Source organism: Blennius ocellaris (genome assembly GCF_963422515.1).
Source record: "Blennius ocellaris genome assembly, chromosome: 24".
In the NCBI taxonomy this organism is placed as follows: Eukaryota; Metazoa; Chordata; class Actinopteri; order Blenniiformes; family Blenniidae; genus Blennius; species Blennius ocellaris.
The window spans coordinates 1,949,559-1,966,087 of NC_137673.1; the positions used below are offsets into that span (position 1 = coordinate 1,949,559).

Below are 16,529 nucleotides of genomic sequence, written 5' to 3' on the forward strand. Positions count from 1 at the left end.
AGCCAACTTCCACTAATGAACTAAACTAGATCGACTAACTAACGACACGAACTACGCAACAAAACCACTCACAAGCCTAATAAAACCCCAAATAAAGACATTTGAAACACCACCAACCCAACTCCCATAATGCATTGCAGCTATCAGCGCCGTGACGCGACACTATGTACAACAAGCACGTCAGTTCTTTATGTTGGAAACCGAGAAAATGACAACTTGGGTGGCAGAGCTGTCCGTGGTGCTGAAACCACTCCTGCAGTGTGTGGCCTTCGGTAGGGGGCGTGGCCTCCGGGAGGGGGCGTGGCCTTCACAGTAAGACAGTGCAGGAGGGAGTGACTCCCTGCCGTACGGGGAAATAGCGGTATTGAGTCATTTGAGCTATGAAAAGCACAAAATGCTGACACTTCCAAGCCGACAGGGACTGGAAGCTACCGGAAAATGGAAAATGAATTATAATTCTATGATATTAGAATCAAAACAAATACTCAAAATTAATATTTCATTCATTTTCATTCACCCTTGGTTAGGAACTGCCGACCCTGACTCGTTGTTCTGCACGTGCTCAGTAGACAGACAATAAGAACATACAATAGACATCGTTTTCAAAATTGTTGTTTTTTAAGTGCGACGCTTTTAAAAAGCGGGTCTCATTGACTGGGATGGTTTCATGTCCACTTTTTTGTGACTGTGAGGAAAGAGACAAGATTGGTTTGTTTTGTTTTTGTTTGTTTGTTCCTGCTAAATTAACACCTGAAGGACACTTTCCCTTCATGTTGCGCCGTCGTCCTTCACGTCCGCGGCTGCAGGATTAAAATGTGGACATCACACCCAGGTGACACGGCGAGCTGTAAACAATCACAACCCAATTTACTCCCTGCTCCCTCCACCCCCCCCTTCCCCCCCGCCCCTGTGCATCCTGGGTAATGGACTGGCTGTCAGCAGTCAGTCAGTGTAATGACATTCAGCACGTCCTGCACTGTCCGCTCCCAAGATGAGGCCTCTCTTCATTTCCTCTTCGGCCGGCCGCAGTTATTATTACTTGGCTTTGGTGTTTCCTCTGTCGACTTTCAATTATCCTCCCTCGCGTTTTTCCAGCGGCACGGCGAGGTGTGTGTGTGTGTGTGTGTGTGTGTGTGTGTGTGTTCCCGGTCTCCCAGGTCTGCTCATTTGAAATCCCTAAAATAATACGAGTGTTCTCGTCCTCACCGGACCGGCGTGAACGAATCTGCTGAGACGATTCAGACCTCATAGATGAAAATATACTTTCAGGTGCGAGTCTTTTGAATTCAATTTGGAGAAAAGCTTCTGAGGTTAGAACGCCGGCCTCCAATTGAAGACATTGTCTGTATTGATGGAATAGCTAAAAGAGAGAATGGGCTTTTTGATTTTTTTATTCTAAACCCGTCTTTCAAGTTTCAGGGTTAAAATTGCGTTCGGGGGCAGTTTTAACAACGACGTGTGAAGATTGTTGCAATCCAAACTGATCAATAGAGTTTTACTGCTTCGCTTTTCTCTTCTCTCAGTGGGACTTAAGAAGTCTGTATCATCCATCCATCCATCTGTTCATTCCATCTATCCATCTTTCAACCAACCAACCATCCATCCATACATCCATTTTCCAACAACCTTCCCTCCTTACCACCGTCCACACATCTGTACGCTTTTCCCTCCCTCAAACCATCTATCCGTTTGATCCGTCCGTCCATCCCTCCATCCATCCATCACTTTTTCCAATCAACCTTACTTCTTTCCTTGCGCCCATCCATCCATCCATCCATCCATCCATCCATCCATCCATCCATCCATCCATCGCTCCATCCATCATCTGTTGAATACATCCATTGTTCTTCCATCCATCATCTGTTAAATCCATCCTTCCATCCATCCATCATCCATCGATTTTTCCATCCATCATCTGTTAAAACCATCCATCCCTCCCTCCTTCCACAATTTTTTTCCAATCAAAGTTACTTCTTTCCTTGTGTCCATCCATCCATCCATCCCTTCATCCCTTCATCCATCCATCCATCCATCCATCCATCCATCCATCCATCCATCTCTCCATCATCATCTGTTGAATACATCCATTGTTTTTTCCATCCATCATCTGTTGAATCCATCCATCCAACCATCCATCCATCGATTTTTCCATCCATCATCTGTTGAATCCATCCTTCCATCCAACCATCCATCCATCGATTTTTCCATCCATCATCTGTTAAAACCATCCATCCCTCCCTCCTTCCACAATTTTTTTCCAATCAACCTTCCTTCTTTCCTTGCGTCCATCCATCCATCCCTTCATCCCTTCATCCATCCATCCATCCATCCATCAAGCCATCATCTGTTAAATCCATCCATCCATCATCCATCGATTTTTCCATCCATCATCTGTTAAAACCATCCATCCCTCCCTCCTTCCACAATTTTTTTCCAATCAACGTTACTGCTTTCCTTGTGCCCATCCATCCATCCATCCCTTCATCCATCCATCCATCCATCCATCCATCGAGCCATCATCTGTTAAATCCATCCATCATCCATCGATTTTTCCATCCATCATCTGTTAAATACATCCATACATCCCTTCATCCATCCATCCATCATCTGTTAAATCCATCCATCCATCCATCCATCATCCATCGAGTTTTCCATCCATCATCTGTTAAATACATCCATCCATCCCTTCATCCATCCATCCTTCCATCCAATGTGCCGGTCAGTGTTCGTCTTTCATCTCTTGACATTTTGATGCACCTTTTGTTTTTCAAAAGAATTGTGTAATAAACAAACAAACAAACAAAGAAGCCAGCCTTTGCCTGGTGGCTGCCGCTGCACCAGCAGCTGCACTCAAGACCCCAGAACCCCCAGAAAACTCTGTCCGACTGCTGCTCCTTGATCTCACCGACACGTTGTAAGTGAGCTAATCTCTTTCCCGTCACCTGCATGCAGATGGGCCAGAAAAGCCCCCCTGGGCTCGTCTAAATGTGTGTAGGTCTGGGATGAACGTCAAATCGGCCCCCGAAAACCGAGCCGTGCCTTCAACCTTCCCGGTCACACGGCTGGTTAAGTATCTGAAGATAAACACATGGGGGAGGCGGCGGACCTGCTCCGGGCCCATTACGCTTCTGCTATGACGCTTAAATATCGACATAGATCAATTTAGCTGTTGCTTTTTCGTCCCCCCCCCAAAGTCCAATAAGGAAGAAGCATTAAGTCAGCGCTGTTATCCACACCACGCCTGAGTCGTTTACCGTGTGCTGCCGTCCATAACTGAACGTTACGGACTGAGATCCACCGAGAATACAGACTTTTTGAGACGCATGGTACTGTTGGAAAACAATTAGAGAGTGACTTTTGCACAACGGCATTCTCAAAGGACAACTATGAATCCTATAAAAACCACAAAAAGAAATGTTAATTATCGATATAATACCGACAATGCCGAACCCTCTGGAGAGTGTTAGACCTGCTATTGTCCTTCACCTCCCTCGGTCTTGTCTTTGTGTCGTTGCTGTCGAGACAAACTTCATCGCTCTGTTCCCCCGAGTTGCCGCAGAGTCACCGAGACGTCGTTCTGCTTGCGTCCCCCCGCAGGAAAGGCCAGCAGCTGGAGCCGTCGGAGCAGCACACGTTCAACCGGCTGGACGGTGGGCGGAGCCTGTTGACCATCCGCAACATCCGGCAGGGCGACGGCGGGACCTACTCCTGCAGGGCCACCAACAAGGCGGGGTCTCAGGAGAGGGAGCTCTTCCTCAAAGTCTTCGGTAAGGAAACACCTCGCCGTGTTGTCTTCAGCCTGCAAGTCCTCACCAGGGGCAAAGACATCCAAGCTTCACATGCTGCTTTTTATTCAAAAACGCCAGACGAAGCAAGCTCCAGAAATACTCTAGTTTTTTCACAGGCTGCAAGAAATGCAGCGCCCCTGTTTACACAAGGTGTCGGGTAGAAAGAAACACATTGTTTACATGGCAACGGTTTGAAAACAATGGAGTTAGCATCACAGTTGGCGTGTGTGCGGAAGAAAAATCAAAGATGGCCGTCATGCGCTTGCAATGTAGTGTGTCGCCTCGTTTCCATGGTGAAGGAGACAAAGCATTTTTGAAAATTTTCCCCCGTTTCCATTGAGATGGAGTTGTAACGTTTTCAAAAATGTATTTTAGGGGGGAAAACTAAAAGATAAAGTGGTAGAGTTTTGGGAAAGTTGGTTTTTTTGGTCTGCTTTCATGGAAACGGAGTCGTAGCATTTCCAAAAAGTTGTGTCTTCCCCTCGGTTTTCATTACGATGGAGGTATAAAAAGTTCCATTTCGAGTCATTTAGAGTGTTTTCAGAAAGTTGTGATCGTTATCCCGTTATCACAGAGACAGAGTTGGAATATTTTCAAAAAGTTGTTTTTTTTTTCCTCCATTTCCACAGAAACAGAGTCTGGGCATTTTCCAAAAAGTTGTGTTTTATCCAGTTCCAATGGAGACAAAATTGTAGCCTTTTCCCCCCCATTTTCCACGGTGTCAGAATTTTCAAAAAGTCCCATCTTCAGCGCACCATTGTGGCTGAACTCCAGCTCCAGTCGCTCCAGTGTCGCCGGTTCTCCGACGCTGTTCTTCTCATATCTGCAGAGCGAAACGATTCCGGCCTCGTTCTCTGCGTCGGGCCACAATTCAGCGCCGAGCTGGAAGCAGCTGAAAGAGCAGAATGTTCGCACCGAGGGTTTTTATGGCGTTCATTTAGATCAGTGCTTCCAATTAGTCCTCACATTTAAAAGGCAGTGGATGTAATTAGTTGGGTGATACTTTACAATTGATTGAATGCAAGGGTTTTTTTTTTTCTTCTTCTTTTATGTTCTTCCACAAAGATGCTGTTGTCTCTGCGTCTTTTGTTCGCGAGAGTTGTTAAATTTTCTTTTATATGTATAATAAAACAGCATTGATTTCTCCACCCGAGCCGTTATACTTTGAAGGCCTTTGTGTTGGGTTCAATGGAGAACTAGGGCCTGTTTCCATGGCGACGCTTTTCAGTAAAAGCCAAACTTTCATTGCTTTGTAAGTTTATATGGTAGTGGCGCTCGGAGCCACAGAAAACGCAAGTTTTTAAAAAAGGCTCGAAAGGGTGGAACTTTTTCAAAACGGTTGAGGCTCCATCTCCGTGGAAACGGGCCACAACGAGACTTTCTGGAAAAGTTCTGAACCATGGAGATAGTGGAAACCTCCCCCCCCCCCCCCCCTCCCCTCCCATTTCCATGGAGATGCATCAGCGAAAGCAACGATTTAAAAAAGCCAACAAGATGGAGCATGAAGACGATATTCCCTCATGGCAGAAACTCTGTATTCGCCAATTTCTGTAACATTTATGTACAACAACAATTCAATCTCCATGGAAACGGGCAAAAACAAGACTTTCTGGAGTTGTTCGGGGCCCCCATCTCCTTTCCACTAAGAAACAGCAACTTAAAAAAAAAAAAAAAAAAAAGTTTTGTTTGTGAAATATCTGCAAAAAGCCACGCACAAATAAAAAGCTGAGACGCTTGAATAAACAGACGTCAACAAAACCTTCTCTGTCCAGTGCAGGCTGCCGTTTCCAATTATCTGTTATTGTTTGCTTCGCCAGAATTTTTTTTTTAAAAAATACTCGCCTCGTGCAAGATGGTCGACGCGCTTTACAGCTTCGTATCTGGGACTTTCACTCCCTTTACTTGTATTTCCTTCCCGAAAAACGAAATATTTCATTTATTGCTTTATATTTCAATTACCCCCCCCGTATGTTCAATTTATATTTTCATAGCGGTGCGAGCCGTTTCCTCTCAGATCCCTCCCGATAGAGCTCATGAAAATGGAGATTTGTGCCCCAGTCGTCAACGTCTCGATGTGAGGAGCGCTTGTTCTTCAAGAAAATGCACATTTAAATGAAGGCGGGGGGAGGAGTCGTGCTCGTGGCTGTTGTAAAGTTAGTTTTATGACTCCTGACAGCACAGGCGGGAGGAGACGGGGTGTTAAAGCCGAGATACGTTCGATTTAAAAAAAAAAAAAAAGAAATTTTCTTCTTCTGGTATTTCATAAAGTATCGCCACATCCCCAGATGGGTTTCTGCCACAAGCGGCCGGATTTGGCAGTCAATCGCTCGAAGCCGACTCGATGCCGTTTCGCGTTCATACACTGCCGACACTTTAACATCTGCGGCCCCGGGAGTCACCGCGGCGTACCTTCTGGCGGCTCGCGGAGCCAGAAAGTACGCCGGTTTGAAGGGATTCGCTCCATTAGTTGAGCTCCTCAGCCGCTGGGTGGAGTGTTGATGAAGGGGAATGAAGCAGCGTGATGAGGGAGAGCCACAAACACAGCGAGGGTCTCCGTTTGTATTTTTTTAGAAAATGATCAGCATGCACATACAGAAAAACAACATACTAATCATTCTGAAAATACTAATAGAGGGTTTCCTGTCTGACATCGTAATGGTTTGGGTTTTTAATGTTCTTCCTGAGTAGAACATGCAACACTTTTTTTTTTGTTTGCATATTTACGAGATCAGAAGAGGAATCCATAAGTATTCAATGATGTGACTAAATGTTCCAAAAGAAAGAACAATTAAACACTGACAGTTATTGATGCAGATTGTTTCTCATAGACTTATTTATTTATTTATTGGCTTCAATCTTGACCACATTTAATCAACAAAGCTTTGCATCAATGTACCCGTGTTGAACCAATGGACCAATGTTGAACCAATGGACCAATGTTAAACCAATGGACCAATGTTGAACCAATGGACCAATGTTGAACCAATGGACCAATGTTGAACCAATGGACCACTTTTGAGCCAATGTTGAACCAATGTTTGACCAATGTTGGACCAATGGACCAATTTTGCACCAATGTTGAACCAATGGACCAATGTTGCACCAATGGACCAATGTTGAACCAATGGACCAATGTTGCACCAATGGACCAATGTTGAACCAATGGATCAATGTTGAACCAATGGACCAATGTTGCACCAATGGACCAATGTTGCACCAATGGACCAATGTTGCACCAATGGACCAATGTTGCACCAATGGACCAATGTTGAACCAATGGACCAATGTTGCACCAGTGGAGCACTGTTGAACCAATGTTGAACCAATGTTGAACCACTGGTGCACCAATGGACCAATGTTGCAGCAATGGACCAATGTTGCACCAATGGACCAATGTTGGACCAATGTTGAACCAATGGACCAATGTTGCACCAGTGGAGCACTGTTGAACCAATGTTGAACCAATGTTGCACCAATGGACCAATGTTGCACCAGTGGAGCACTGTTGAACCAATGTTGAACCACTGGTGCACCAATGGACCAATGTTGCAGCAATGTACCGATGGACCAGTGTTGCACCAATGGCTCCATAGTCACTGAGCTCCCTCCTAAATGTCCATCTCATGCCTCTCCTTGATTCCTCATTCCTGGAAACAAACTGTTCACATGTTGAAATTCCCCCTTTCATCTGAAAAGAACTCCTCCATTAAATCCCGGGCACAATATCGCACAATGGAGTTTTTCTCTTTGACTTCAGAGACATCAGAGGTCATTACCTGATACAGTCTCTCCCTCATTTATCTTCAGAACACCTGCCAGATTGCAGGATACGAGCGTCGTGCAACGTGAGCTGTTACTACCGAGGACATCAAAGTATAGTTTCCCCCTTCTGCTTTTGTGCGAGCGGCCGAGAAACGTCCCCCGAAACAATATTCCTCTGGTTTTAAAAACCCAGAGAGTGAGTCAAACAGTAGGTTTGTGTCACTTCCCCTCTCACTTCTGACACATTAATGGATTTTTGACCGGCTGTGTTTTGAGCGGAGCGACAGGTCTGACACCGTCTGGCAAAATTTTGGCAAGTATAATTATCATAATACCCACAATATGGCGTAATTATAGGTTTTAAGTCGATTGTCATGAGTTGAGCTGGGTTAAACTTAAAGGAGTCGATTAAATTTACAAACTGAGCTGAAAAATTGGAGGGAGAAAAAAAAACAAAAGAACAGTCCAAACCTGGAAGGTCAAATTAATTCCAGATGGTAATCTCTCCGCACACTTCTCACTTCTCCCTCATTTGAAGGCAAAATGTTTTAGATAATGCCTTATTAATAATATTCCCCGCAGAGTGCCTTTTCTTTTCTTCTTCTCTTATTTTTTATTTTTTTCACGCCTGCCTGATAAATGAGACATTTTCCATTTAATATTTGCATGATGAAGGGCATCGGGGGCAAAAACAGCTGCAGATAAGGTGGTGATGAAGACGAGGGCCTCGGTGCAGGAGCAGCTTTATCTTCCTCCCTGCGCTGGAATGCAAATCTGTCGGCACAAAAAACACAAATGTGGAGGTTTCGCAGCCATTCTTTGGCCCGAGAGACGAGTCGTGGCAACTTTTTTGGCCCAAAACCGAAATGTCTTGACTTCTCGTCACCCCTCGAAATATCAGAGCCATTTCAGAAAAGTTTTGCATCGACATGACGACGTTTTGAAAACGACATTGTCGTGGACGGATTGTAAATACGGCGACTGTCAAAATAAAACCATCAAGTCCCAGGAGGAAAGCTTGTTCTGGTTGTTCCTCTACTGAGCATGTGCAGAACGATTTAGTACGCCAGTGTTGCACATGGCCAGGAGCGGGGTTTTGAAAAATCGCATTTTCACTGATGAGGTAAGAGCGTTTTCAAAAAGTTAAATTTTTTCGTTTCCACAGGTTGTGTTTTTGAAAACTTGCACCCCCCCCCCCTCCCCACATGTCCCATGGAGACAAAAATCAGAGCTTTTAAAAAAAAAAAACATATTTTCCCTGTTTCCACAGAGACTATACATTTTCAAAAAGTTGCATTTTTTTTTCTTTTTTTGCGGCTCCAGCTCCGTTGTCATGTAAACAGACTCTCACAAATGCGATGAAGGTTTTCCTTTCTTCCTTAAAAACATTGTTGCGTAAGCGGAGGGCCTCAGTCTCTATCAGATGTTATGACACAAGGATTTTTATCGCAATTCGCAGACAGAAGCAACAAAGATTTCAAATAAAATCGTGTGTTTAAATCGACACTTTTTTTAAAGCCTTTGTGAAATGGATTCGACCGACAACTGAGCATTGCCTGGGATAATGCTGTCAACCACTTTCTATTCCTGGAGCATTGATCTGTTTACCGATGGTCCTTGATGGTTTCGCACCGTGTGTGTGTGTGTGTGTGTGTGTGTGTGTGTGTGTGTGTGTGTGTGTGTGTGTGTGTGTGTGTGTGTGTGTGTGTGTGTGTGTGTGTGTGTGTGTGTGTGTGTGTGTGTGTGTGTGTGTGTGTGTGTGTGTGTGTGTGTGTGTGTGTGTGTGTGTGTGTGTGTGTGAGACCCGGTGTTTGTACAAGCTCCCAACATCCCAGGAGAGCGTTGGTCCGGGGCTGTTTGAAATTGCCAAAACACTCCCAGGATTCCCCCCGGGGGGGCCGGCGTTTAAAAGCCTCCAATCCACCAGTCGCTCTTTTCCATCCACTTTCTCCTTCCCGCTGGATTTTCGCAAACACCCTCGAGGGCCGCGACGTGACGCCCCGAACTCCGTCCGTCGGAGAGGAGCCATACGATTCGTGACGGTGTCTCTTGGCCTCGGCGCAGCCAAAGTCAACCTGCGAGCAAACCGCGGCGGCGGCGGCGGCCCGTTTGTCACCCGTGAGCTCCGTTTGAAAAATCGCCACCACAAGATTTTCCCCTACCGAACACAGAAATTGCGGCGCCGCTCGTGTTCATCTTCCAGATGTTGTGCTCTTGCGCGATCACGTCGACGCAGGTCCTATTTTTTCAACGTGTAAATCTGCAGACGTCACGGCGCTTATTAGACTGCTGCTGTACAGTGGAGGGTGTGTGTGTGTGTGTGTGTGTGTGTGTGTGTGTGTGTGTGTGTGTGTGTGTGTGTGTGTGTGTGTGTGTGTGTGTGTGTGTGTGTGTGTGTGTGTGTGTGTGTGTGTGTGTGTGTGTGTGTGTGTGTGTGTGTGTGAGCAGTAATCCATGATTCATGTGACATGCTCGGTGCCCTTGACATGCCTCGGGTCTCGGGGCTCGCTCGGAGCACCTTATCGGGAGGAGGCGGGCTGGGAACACCACAACCCCCCCCCCCCCCCACCACCACCACCGTACCCCCCCCCCCCCCCCCCCCCCCCAACGGCAACTTATCGCCAAAAGCTACCGATGCTCAAGAAGCATCTTTCCAGACAAAAGAATGAAAAAAAGAAAAAAATCAATATTTCTCCAAACAAACAAGTTCAAACTCCTGCAAAAGTTCTGTGTTGTCATGAAGGCCAAGGAGTGTCCCCCCCCCCACACCCACCCACCCCACCACCACCCAACCTCCACCCCCTCACACCTCCATTCTCCTCTTCTCTCCCCCAGTCCAGCCCCACATCACGCTGCTGAAGAACGTGACGGCGGTGGAGGGCAGCGCCGCCATGATCTCCTGCGTGGCCGAGGGCGAGCCGCTGCCCGACATCTCGTGGCGGCGAGCCGTCGACGGCCGGGCCTTCGCCGACGGAGACAAGGTAGGCGCCTGCCGGGGGAGTCCGCCCGGTGCGACACGGCAGCGGTCGGCGCTAGGGGGGGGACGGGGGGAGGGCAAACGCCGCACGTTTGCGCAATCGGCTCAGACAGGAGGGATGTACTCTGATTACTTTCAGAGGTCGCCGGAGCGCCGGTGACGAGCCAAGGGGAGGAAAGTGTGGCGGCGTTTTTGCTTTTTTTTTTAATACATTTCTCCTGGAGTTCTATCTCTCTCTCTCTCTATCGCTCTATCTCTCTATCTATAGAATATGTTTTTATTTTTTATATTCTACTACTATTAACAATATTAGAGAGAGAGAGAGATGGCGAGATAGAGAGAGAGAAAGAGAGAGAGATATAGAAAGATATATATATATATATATAGAGAGAGAGAGAGAGAGAGAGATAGATAGATAGAGAGAGAGAGAAAGATAGAGAGATGGATGGATGGATGGATAGATAGATAGAGAGAGAGATAGCGATAGAGAGATAGAGCGAGAGATAGATAGAGAGCGAGAGATAGATAGAGAAAGATAGAGAGATAGATCGATGGATGATAGAGAGAGAGAGAGATAAAGAAAGAAATAGATAGATAGATAGATGTACTTAATTTTAATGACATAATAAAATGTGTACATTTTTAATATTCATTCATTTTAATACTTCCACAATAAAATTTCAATTATACATTGTTTTTACTTTGTATATTTAATTTATCGCGGTGAATAAGAATTGTATTCATTTAAATGGAATTCCATGTTATTTTATTTTAGGTGTCCTTTTAACAACTTCGGCGTTTGGGTGCAAGGCGTCTACATGATGAAGTATTCAGCTTTGCTTCCTCTTGATCTTTTTAGGTTTAGGGTTTCTTCTTGGTAACTCTCGTGAAGTCTTGACTCCTCCAAACGCTCGCGTCTGTTCGGGAAGAATCAATAATCCCGTCCGAGCGCAGGAGTGAATCAACGAATCTACGCTCTCCGTGGCGTTAGCGGGGCGAGGGGAAAAAAACCAACAACAACCAACAGTGAAAGTGGCAAAGTGCCGTGAGTAGAACGAAGCTGTTGAAGCTCAGTGTGGCGACTGGATATGCAGATTGGGGAGCAAATTGAGAGAGGAGCGTCGCGCCTGAAACCGCCATGACTGCGGCCATCCATCACGGCGGCGCCGCCTGTTTTGTCTTGCGCGTATGTTTAGGTGTGTTTGGTTTGCGCCACGCATTTCCATAATTGCATTTGCCGGGGGAAGAGAAGCACTTACTCTCATTTTCGGCCGCGATTCATCAAGCCGTGGCGATTCGAGCCAATGCACACGTTCATTTATCTCCGCCGTGACCTTTTTACACACACACACACACGCACACAAAAGGAACGGCTGCCATCTTTGTTTTTGTTTTTGCACTTTTTGTTTTTTCGGGTTTTTCCCCCTCCAGCCTCGGTTTGACATTGATGGCATGTCATTCAAGAATAATTACTTTCTTTCCAAGAAAATGGCCGCGGCTCTTTCAAGTCTTTTGATTTGCGAGTCTGTTTTTATGGACGAGGTGAATAATAGCCGCGGGCGGCAGGGGAGGCAAATAAATAAATAAATAAATAAATACAAAAAAAAAAAAAGACGCTTTTAGTCGTCTGTTCATTGTCGGAGCTCGCGGAGAGTCGGGGAAGGTGACATCTAAATCAAAAAGTTTCCTCTTTGAGGAATCAATGTAAATAATCTCGAAAAGCCCGAACCGAAACAAACGAGTCACATTGCACCGAAAGCAGACGGGGATAATTACGCTTTCATTCTGATGAGTAGAAGTAATTACTTGTTAATCACAAACACGGTGTTTAGCCGTCACCTCACACAGAAAGTACTTTTTTTTCTTTTTTTTAAAATTCTCTCTCAATATGAATAGAGCAAGACCCATTTGTAGAGTGACCGTGAGAACACAAAGTAACACTCTGTTCCAGTGATTCCCGCTCCAGAGCGAGAGGATTTTAGGACACCTTTGTCTCACCCGAGCCTTTCAGACACTCATTAGCGGGACTCGCCGACATCCGGACGAAAAACAGGAGGCGGCATTAGAGGGTTTCATTTAAAGGCCTGACGTTTGGTGAATGCAAGGTCGTCCAGGAGGGCGTTCATCAAAGCAGCCACGCACTCGTGGACGTCTTTTCTACCGACGACAGGCTTTCTGTGTGTGTGTGTGTGTGTGTGTGTGTGTGTGTGTGTGTGTGTGTGTGTGTGTGTGTGTGTGTGTGTGTGTGTGTGTGTGTGTGTGTGTGTGTGTGTGTGTGTGTGTGTGTGTGTGTGTGTGTGTGTGTGTGTGTGTGTGTGTGTGTGTGTGTGTGAATGGACCGTAGACTGTCTTTAAGACCACTGCAATGATGTACACGCACTCGACTGTCGGTTTTGTAGTAGTCAAGAGCCGTCTTGGTCTTGTCGTGACCATATTGTCAAGGTCTTGGTCTTCAGTTGGTCTCGGCACCTTAAAGTCTTGGTTTTGTCTTGGTCTTGACCCTTAGAGTCTTGGTCTTGACCCTTAGAGTCTTGGTCTTGACCCTTAGAGTCTTGGTCTTGACCCTTAGAGTCTTGGTCTTGACCCTTAAAGTCTTGGTTTTGTCTTGGTCTCAGCCCCTTAGAGTCTTGGTCTTGACCCTTAGAGTCTTGGTCTTGACCCTTAAAGTCTTGGTTTTGTCTTGGTCTCAGCCCCTTAAAGTCTTGGTCTTGTCTTGGTCTCGGCACTTTAAAGTCTTGGTCTTGGTCTCAGCACCTGAAAGTCTTGGTCTTGGGTTACTCTGGTCTTGGTCTTGGTCTCAGCACCTTAAGGTCTTGGTCTTGGTCTTGGTCTCAGCACCTTAAGGTCTTGGTCTTGGTCTCTGCACCTTAAAGTCTTGGTCTTGGTCTCAGCACCTTAAGGTCTTGGCCTTGGTCTCAGCACCTTAAGGTCTTGGTCTTGGTCTCAGCACCTTAAAGTCTTGGTCTTGGGTTACTCTGGTCTTGGTCTCAGCACCGTAAAGTCTTGGTCTTGGGTTACTCTGGTCTTGGTCTTGGTCTCAGCACCTTAAAGTCTTGGTCTTGCCTTGGCCTTAGCCCCTTAGAGTCTTGGTCTTGACCCTTAAAGTCTTGGTCTTGTCTTGGTCTCAGCACCTTAAAGTCTTGGTCTTGGGTTACTCTGGTCTTGGTCTTGGTTACGACATCTTAAGGTCTTGGTCTTGGGTTACTCTGGTCTTGGTCTTGGTTACGACATCTTAAGGTCTTGGTCTTGGGTAACTCTGGTCTTGGTCTCGACCCTTAGAGTCTTGGTTTTGTCTTGGTCTCAGTACCTTAGAGTCTTGGTCTTGACCCTTAAAGTCTTGGTCTTGTCTTGGTCTCGGCACCTTAAAGTCTTGGTCTTGGTCTCAGCACCTTAAAGTCTTGGTCTTGGGTTACTCTGGTCTTGGTCTTGGTCTCAGCACCTTAAGGTCTTGGTCTTGAGTTACTCTGGTCTTGGCCTTGGTCTCAGCACCTTAAAGTCTTGATCTTGCCTTGGCCTTAGCCCCTTAGAGTCTTGGTCTTGTCTTGGTCTCAGCACCTTAAAGTATTGGTCTTGGGTTACTCTGGTCTTGGTCTCGACACCTTAAAGTCGTGGTTTTGGTCTTCTCTTGGTTTTGACCCCTAAAGTCTTAGTCTTGGTTTTTGTCTCCGCCTCTCAAAGTCCTGGTCTGTGGTGAGGTGGTCTTGACAACCACTGGTACTCGAGGAGCACGTTTTCTTTTAAATAGCATTGTTTTTATTAGTTCTGAACTCATTTGTTTACATGTAAACACTTGATAAAACAACATAACATGTTTTGACAAGTCAGTATCATTTCTTTTCCCCTTTCCTCTGAAAAAGGCTCTGCCAACAATTAGAATTAATTTAATTTGACAAATTTCTCCCTCTTATTTTAACTACTTAGTGCTTTTTTCTTTTGAATTTGTTGATAGCAATTCTGGCTACTTTACCTTCTTTCTCTGTTTTTATCCGAGCGATTCCATCATTTCCAGAAATCAGTGTTAAATGTGAATATGATAAATATAAAAGCTTCTTGGATCCGCAAAAGAGACACACGGGGCTCCGGAGCGGCGTGTGGAAGACCTCTGGCTGAACTTCAAACAAAAACATTGCAGCTCCTTAAATTGCGAGCCAGCGAAGTTCACGTTGAGCCCAATATTTTCTTTACAATGCTTTTCTTTTTTTTTTCTTTTTGAGCTCCAACCAAAAAGGCATTTTTTAATTAAAGCGTGACCCAAACCCGAAGAGATTGCTGTTTCCCAACCTGCAGAATTCCGTCCAAAATAGATAATAACTGTGTTTACCCAATGATTGGCTGCTGCCCCCCCCCCCCCCATGTGACCCCACCCGCCTATTTCTTTTCTCGGAAAGTCGTTATTTAATGTTGGGTTTTGAGGCGGTGTAACAAATCCGACGGCTCGAACCGACATTAGCAGTCTGGAGGACGTCGTGGGAGAAAGTGAGTCTTACTTGGTTTTCAAGGATCGGAGGATCAGATAGGGAGAGGATGCTCACCTGCTCCGTCCTCATCCATCTTTCTGCTGCTTCGCCCTCCACTTCGCCGCACCTCCTTTTATCTCTGCGCTGCTGTTGGTCGCTGTGTGTGTGTGTGTGTGTGTGCGTGTGTGCGCGTGTGTGTGTGTGTGTGTGCGCGCGCCTGGCTGGCCCGTTGCCTCTGCCGTCGGGTTGAGCTGCATAACAAACAGGCTCTGCTTTTGGCGGCCGGGTTGGTCTCTAGACACAGACCCTGTCAGTTGGTGGTGGTGGGGGGGGGGGGGGTGTAAGGGGTGGAGGTGGTGGTGGGGTGGAGGGGGGTGGGGGGGGTTAGCGAGTAATTTCCTGACTCAGACGCTCTCTCTCTCTCTCTCCTGGAAGATTTCGTCTCGTTCTCCGTCTCCTCCTTCTCCTGTTTCAACAACCCTCACCCCCCACCCTCCACCCCCCGCCACCCTCTATTCCTATTCAGCACACACTCACGATCCTATTGACCTCAGCTGGAGAGGAAAACAAGCCGAGTCGGCGGCGGCGGCACAAAGAGCCCCGCGACCGAGCCTCCGGATTGCCGCTTCACCCCGTTGGTTGATGGTGTCGCGGCGATAAGAGCGAAGATAAGCCATTTGTAAATAGGATGACGCGGAAGAAAAGCAACAAGAGATTCTCTTCAGGGCCAAGGGGGGGGGGGGTCGGGGGGTCTTAGGAGGCTTAGACACATAATGAGTATTAGAGGCAGGCGAGGTGACGGGAGGACTCGCCATGTGCTCGGATATACAGCGGAAATCTGTGGAGGGAGGTGCGAGTCAAAATAGACACGAGTGGGCAGCGCCAGGGAGATTTAGTTTGATTTATTTATTCCTTTCAAGGAACTTTTACACTGAAAAACCAACAATTTAACATGAGAAAGTAGAGCAGACAAAGGAAAAACTGCCTTTAAGAGGAAGGAACCTGCAGAACCAGGCTCTTTCTGGAGGGGCTCTTATTGTGGCACACAAAGTCGTTTTCAAAAGGACTTTTAACGCTTGGCTAAAATGGTTCAATAACTGAAAAGGGACAAAAACTACAATACATATAGAACAAATTGCTTTAAAAATGAAAAAAACATCAAAAACAAGAGCAATCACAGATTTGTGATGTTTGTCAAAGGTAGTTTTGGCGTAATCCTTAAAAAGACTATAAAATGAAATCTGGGCGGTAACTGTACTTAAAAAAACAGCTAAACTGTCAAAATGTATAAAAAAAAAAAGAAGATTTCGAATAAGAAGGTTGAAAGTTTTAAAAACAGGTGCAAAATACAGCTGAAAATGTACTTGGAAGTTGTAAATGAAACTTCATAAATGCAACAAAAGACACAGTTTATGTTCATATAACAAAACTTTACGCGGAAAAAACATCAACAAAAATCCTGCTAATTAAAACCGAAGCTACAAAAAAGGCTCCCAAAGCATTGTGGGACGTTCCCAAATAGCCTTACAAGAAGTCTGATTCGAC

At 45.9% G+C, this 16,529-nt stretch overlaps 1 protein-coding gene across 1 annotated transcript in view; it reads left to right on the forward strand.

Moving 5' to 3' along the window:
• ncam2 (neural cell adhesion molecule 2) overlaps positions 1 to 16,529 on the forward strand; it is a gene marked incomplete at both ends in the record, with an annotated part of 251,101 nt that overhangs the window by 205,278 nt on the left and 29,294 nt on the right. Inside the window, 2 exons of the mRNA XM_080520194.1 lie at positions 3,598 to 3,767; positions 10,386 to 10,531. Of these exons, the coding sequence (XP_080376320.1) occupies positions 3,598 to 3,767; positions 10,386 to 10,531 (316 nt within the window). The remainder of the gene's footprint in view (positions 1 to 3,597; positions 3,768 to 10,385; positions 10,532 to 16,529) is intronic.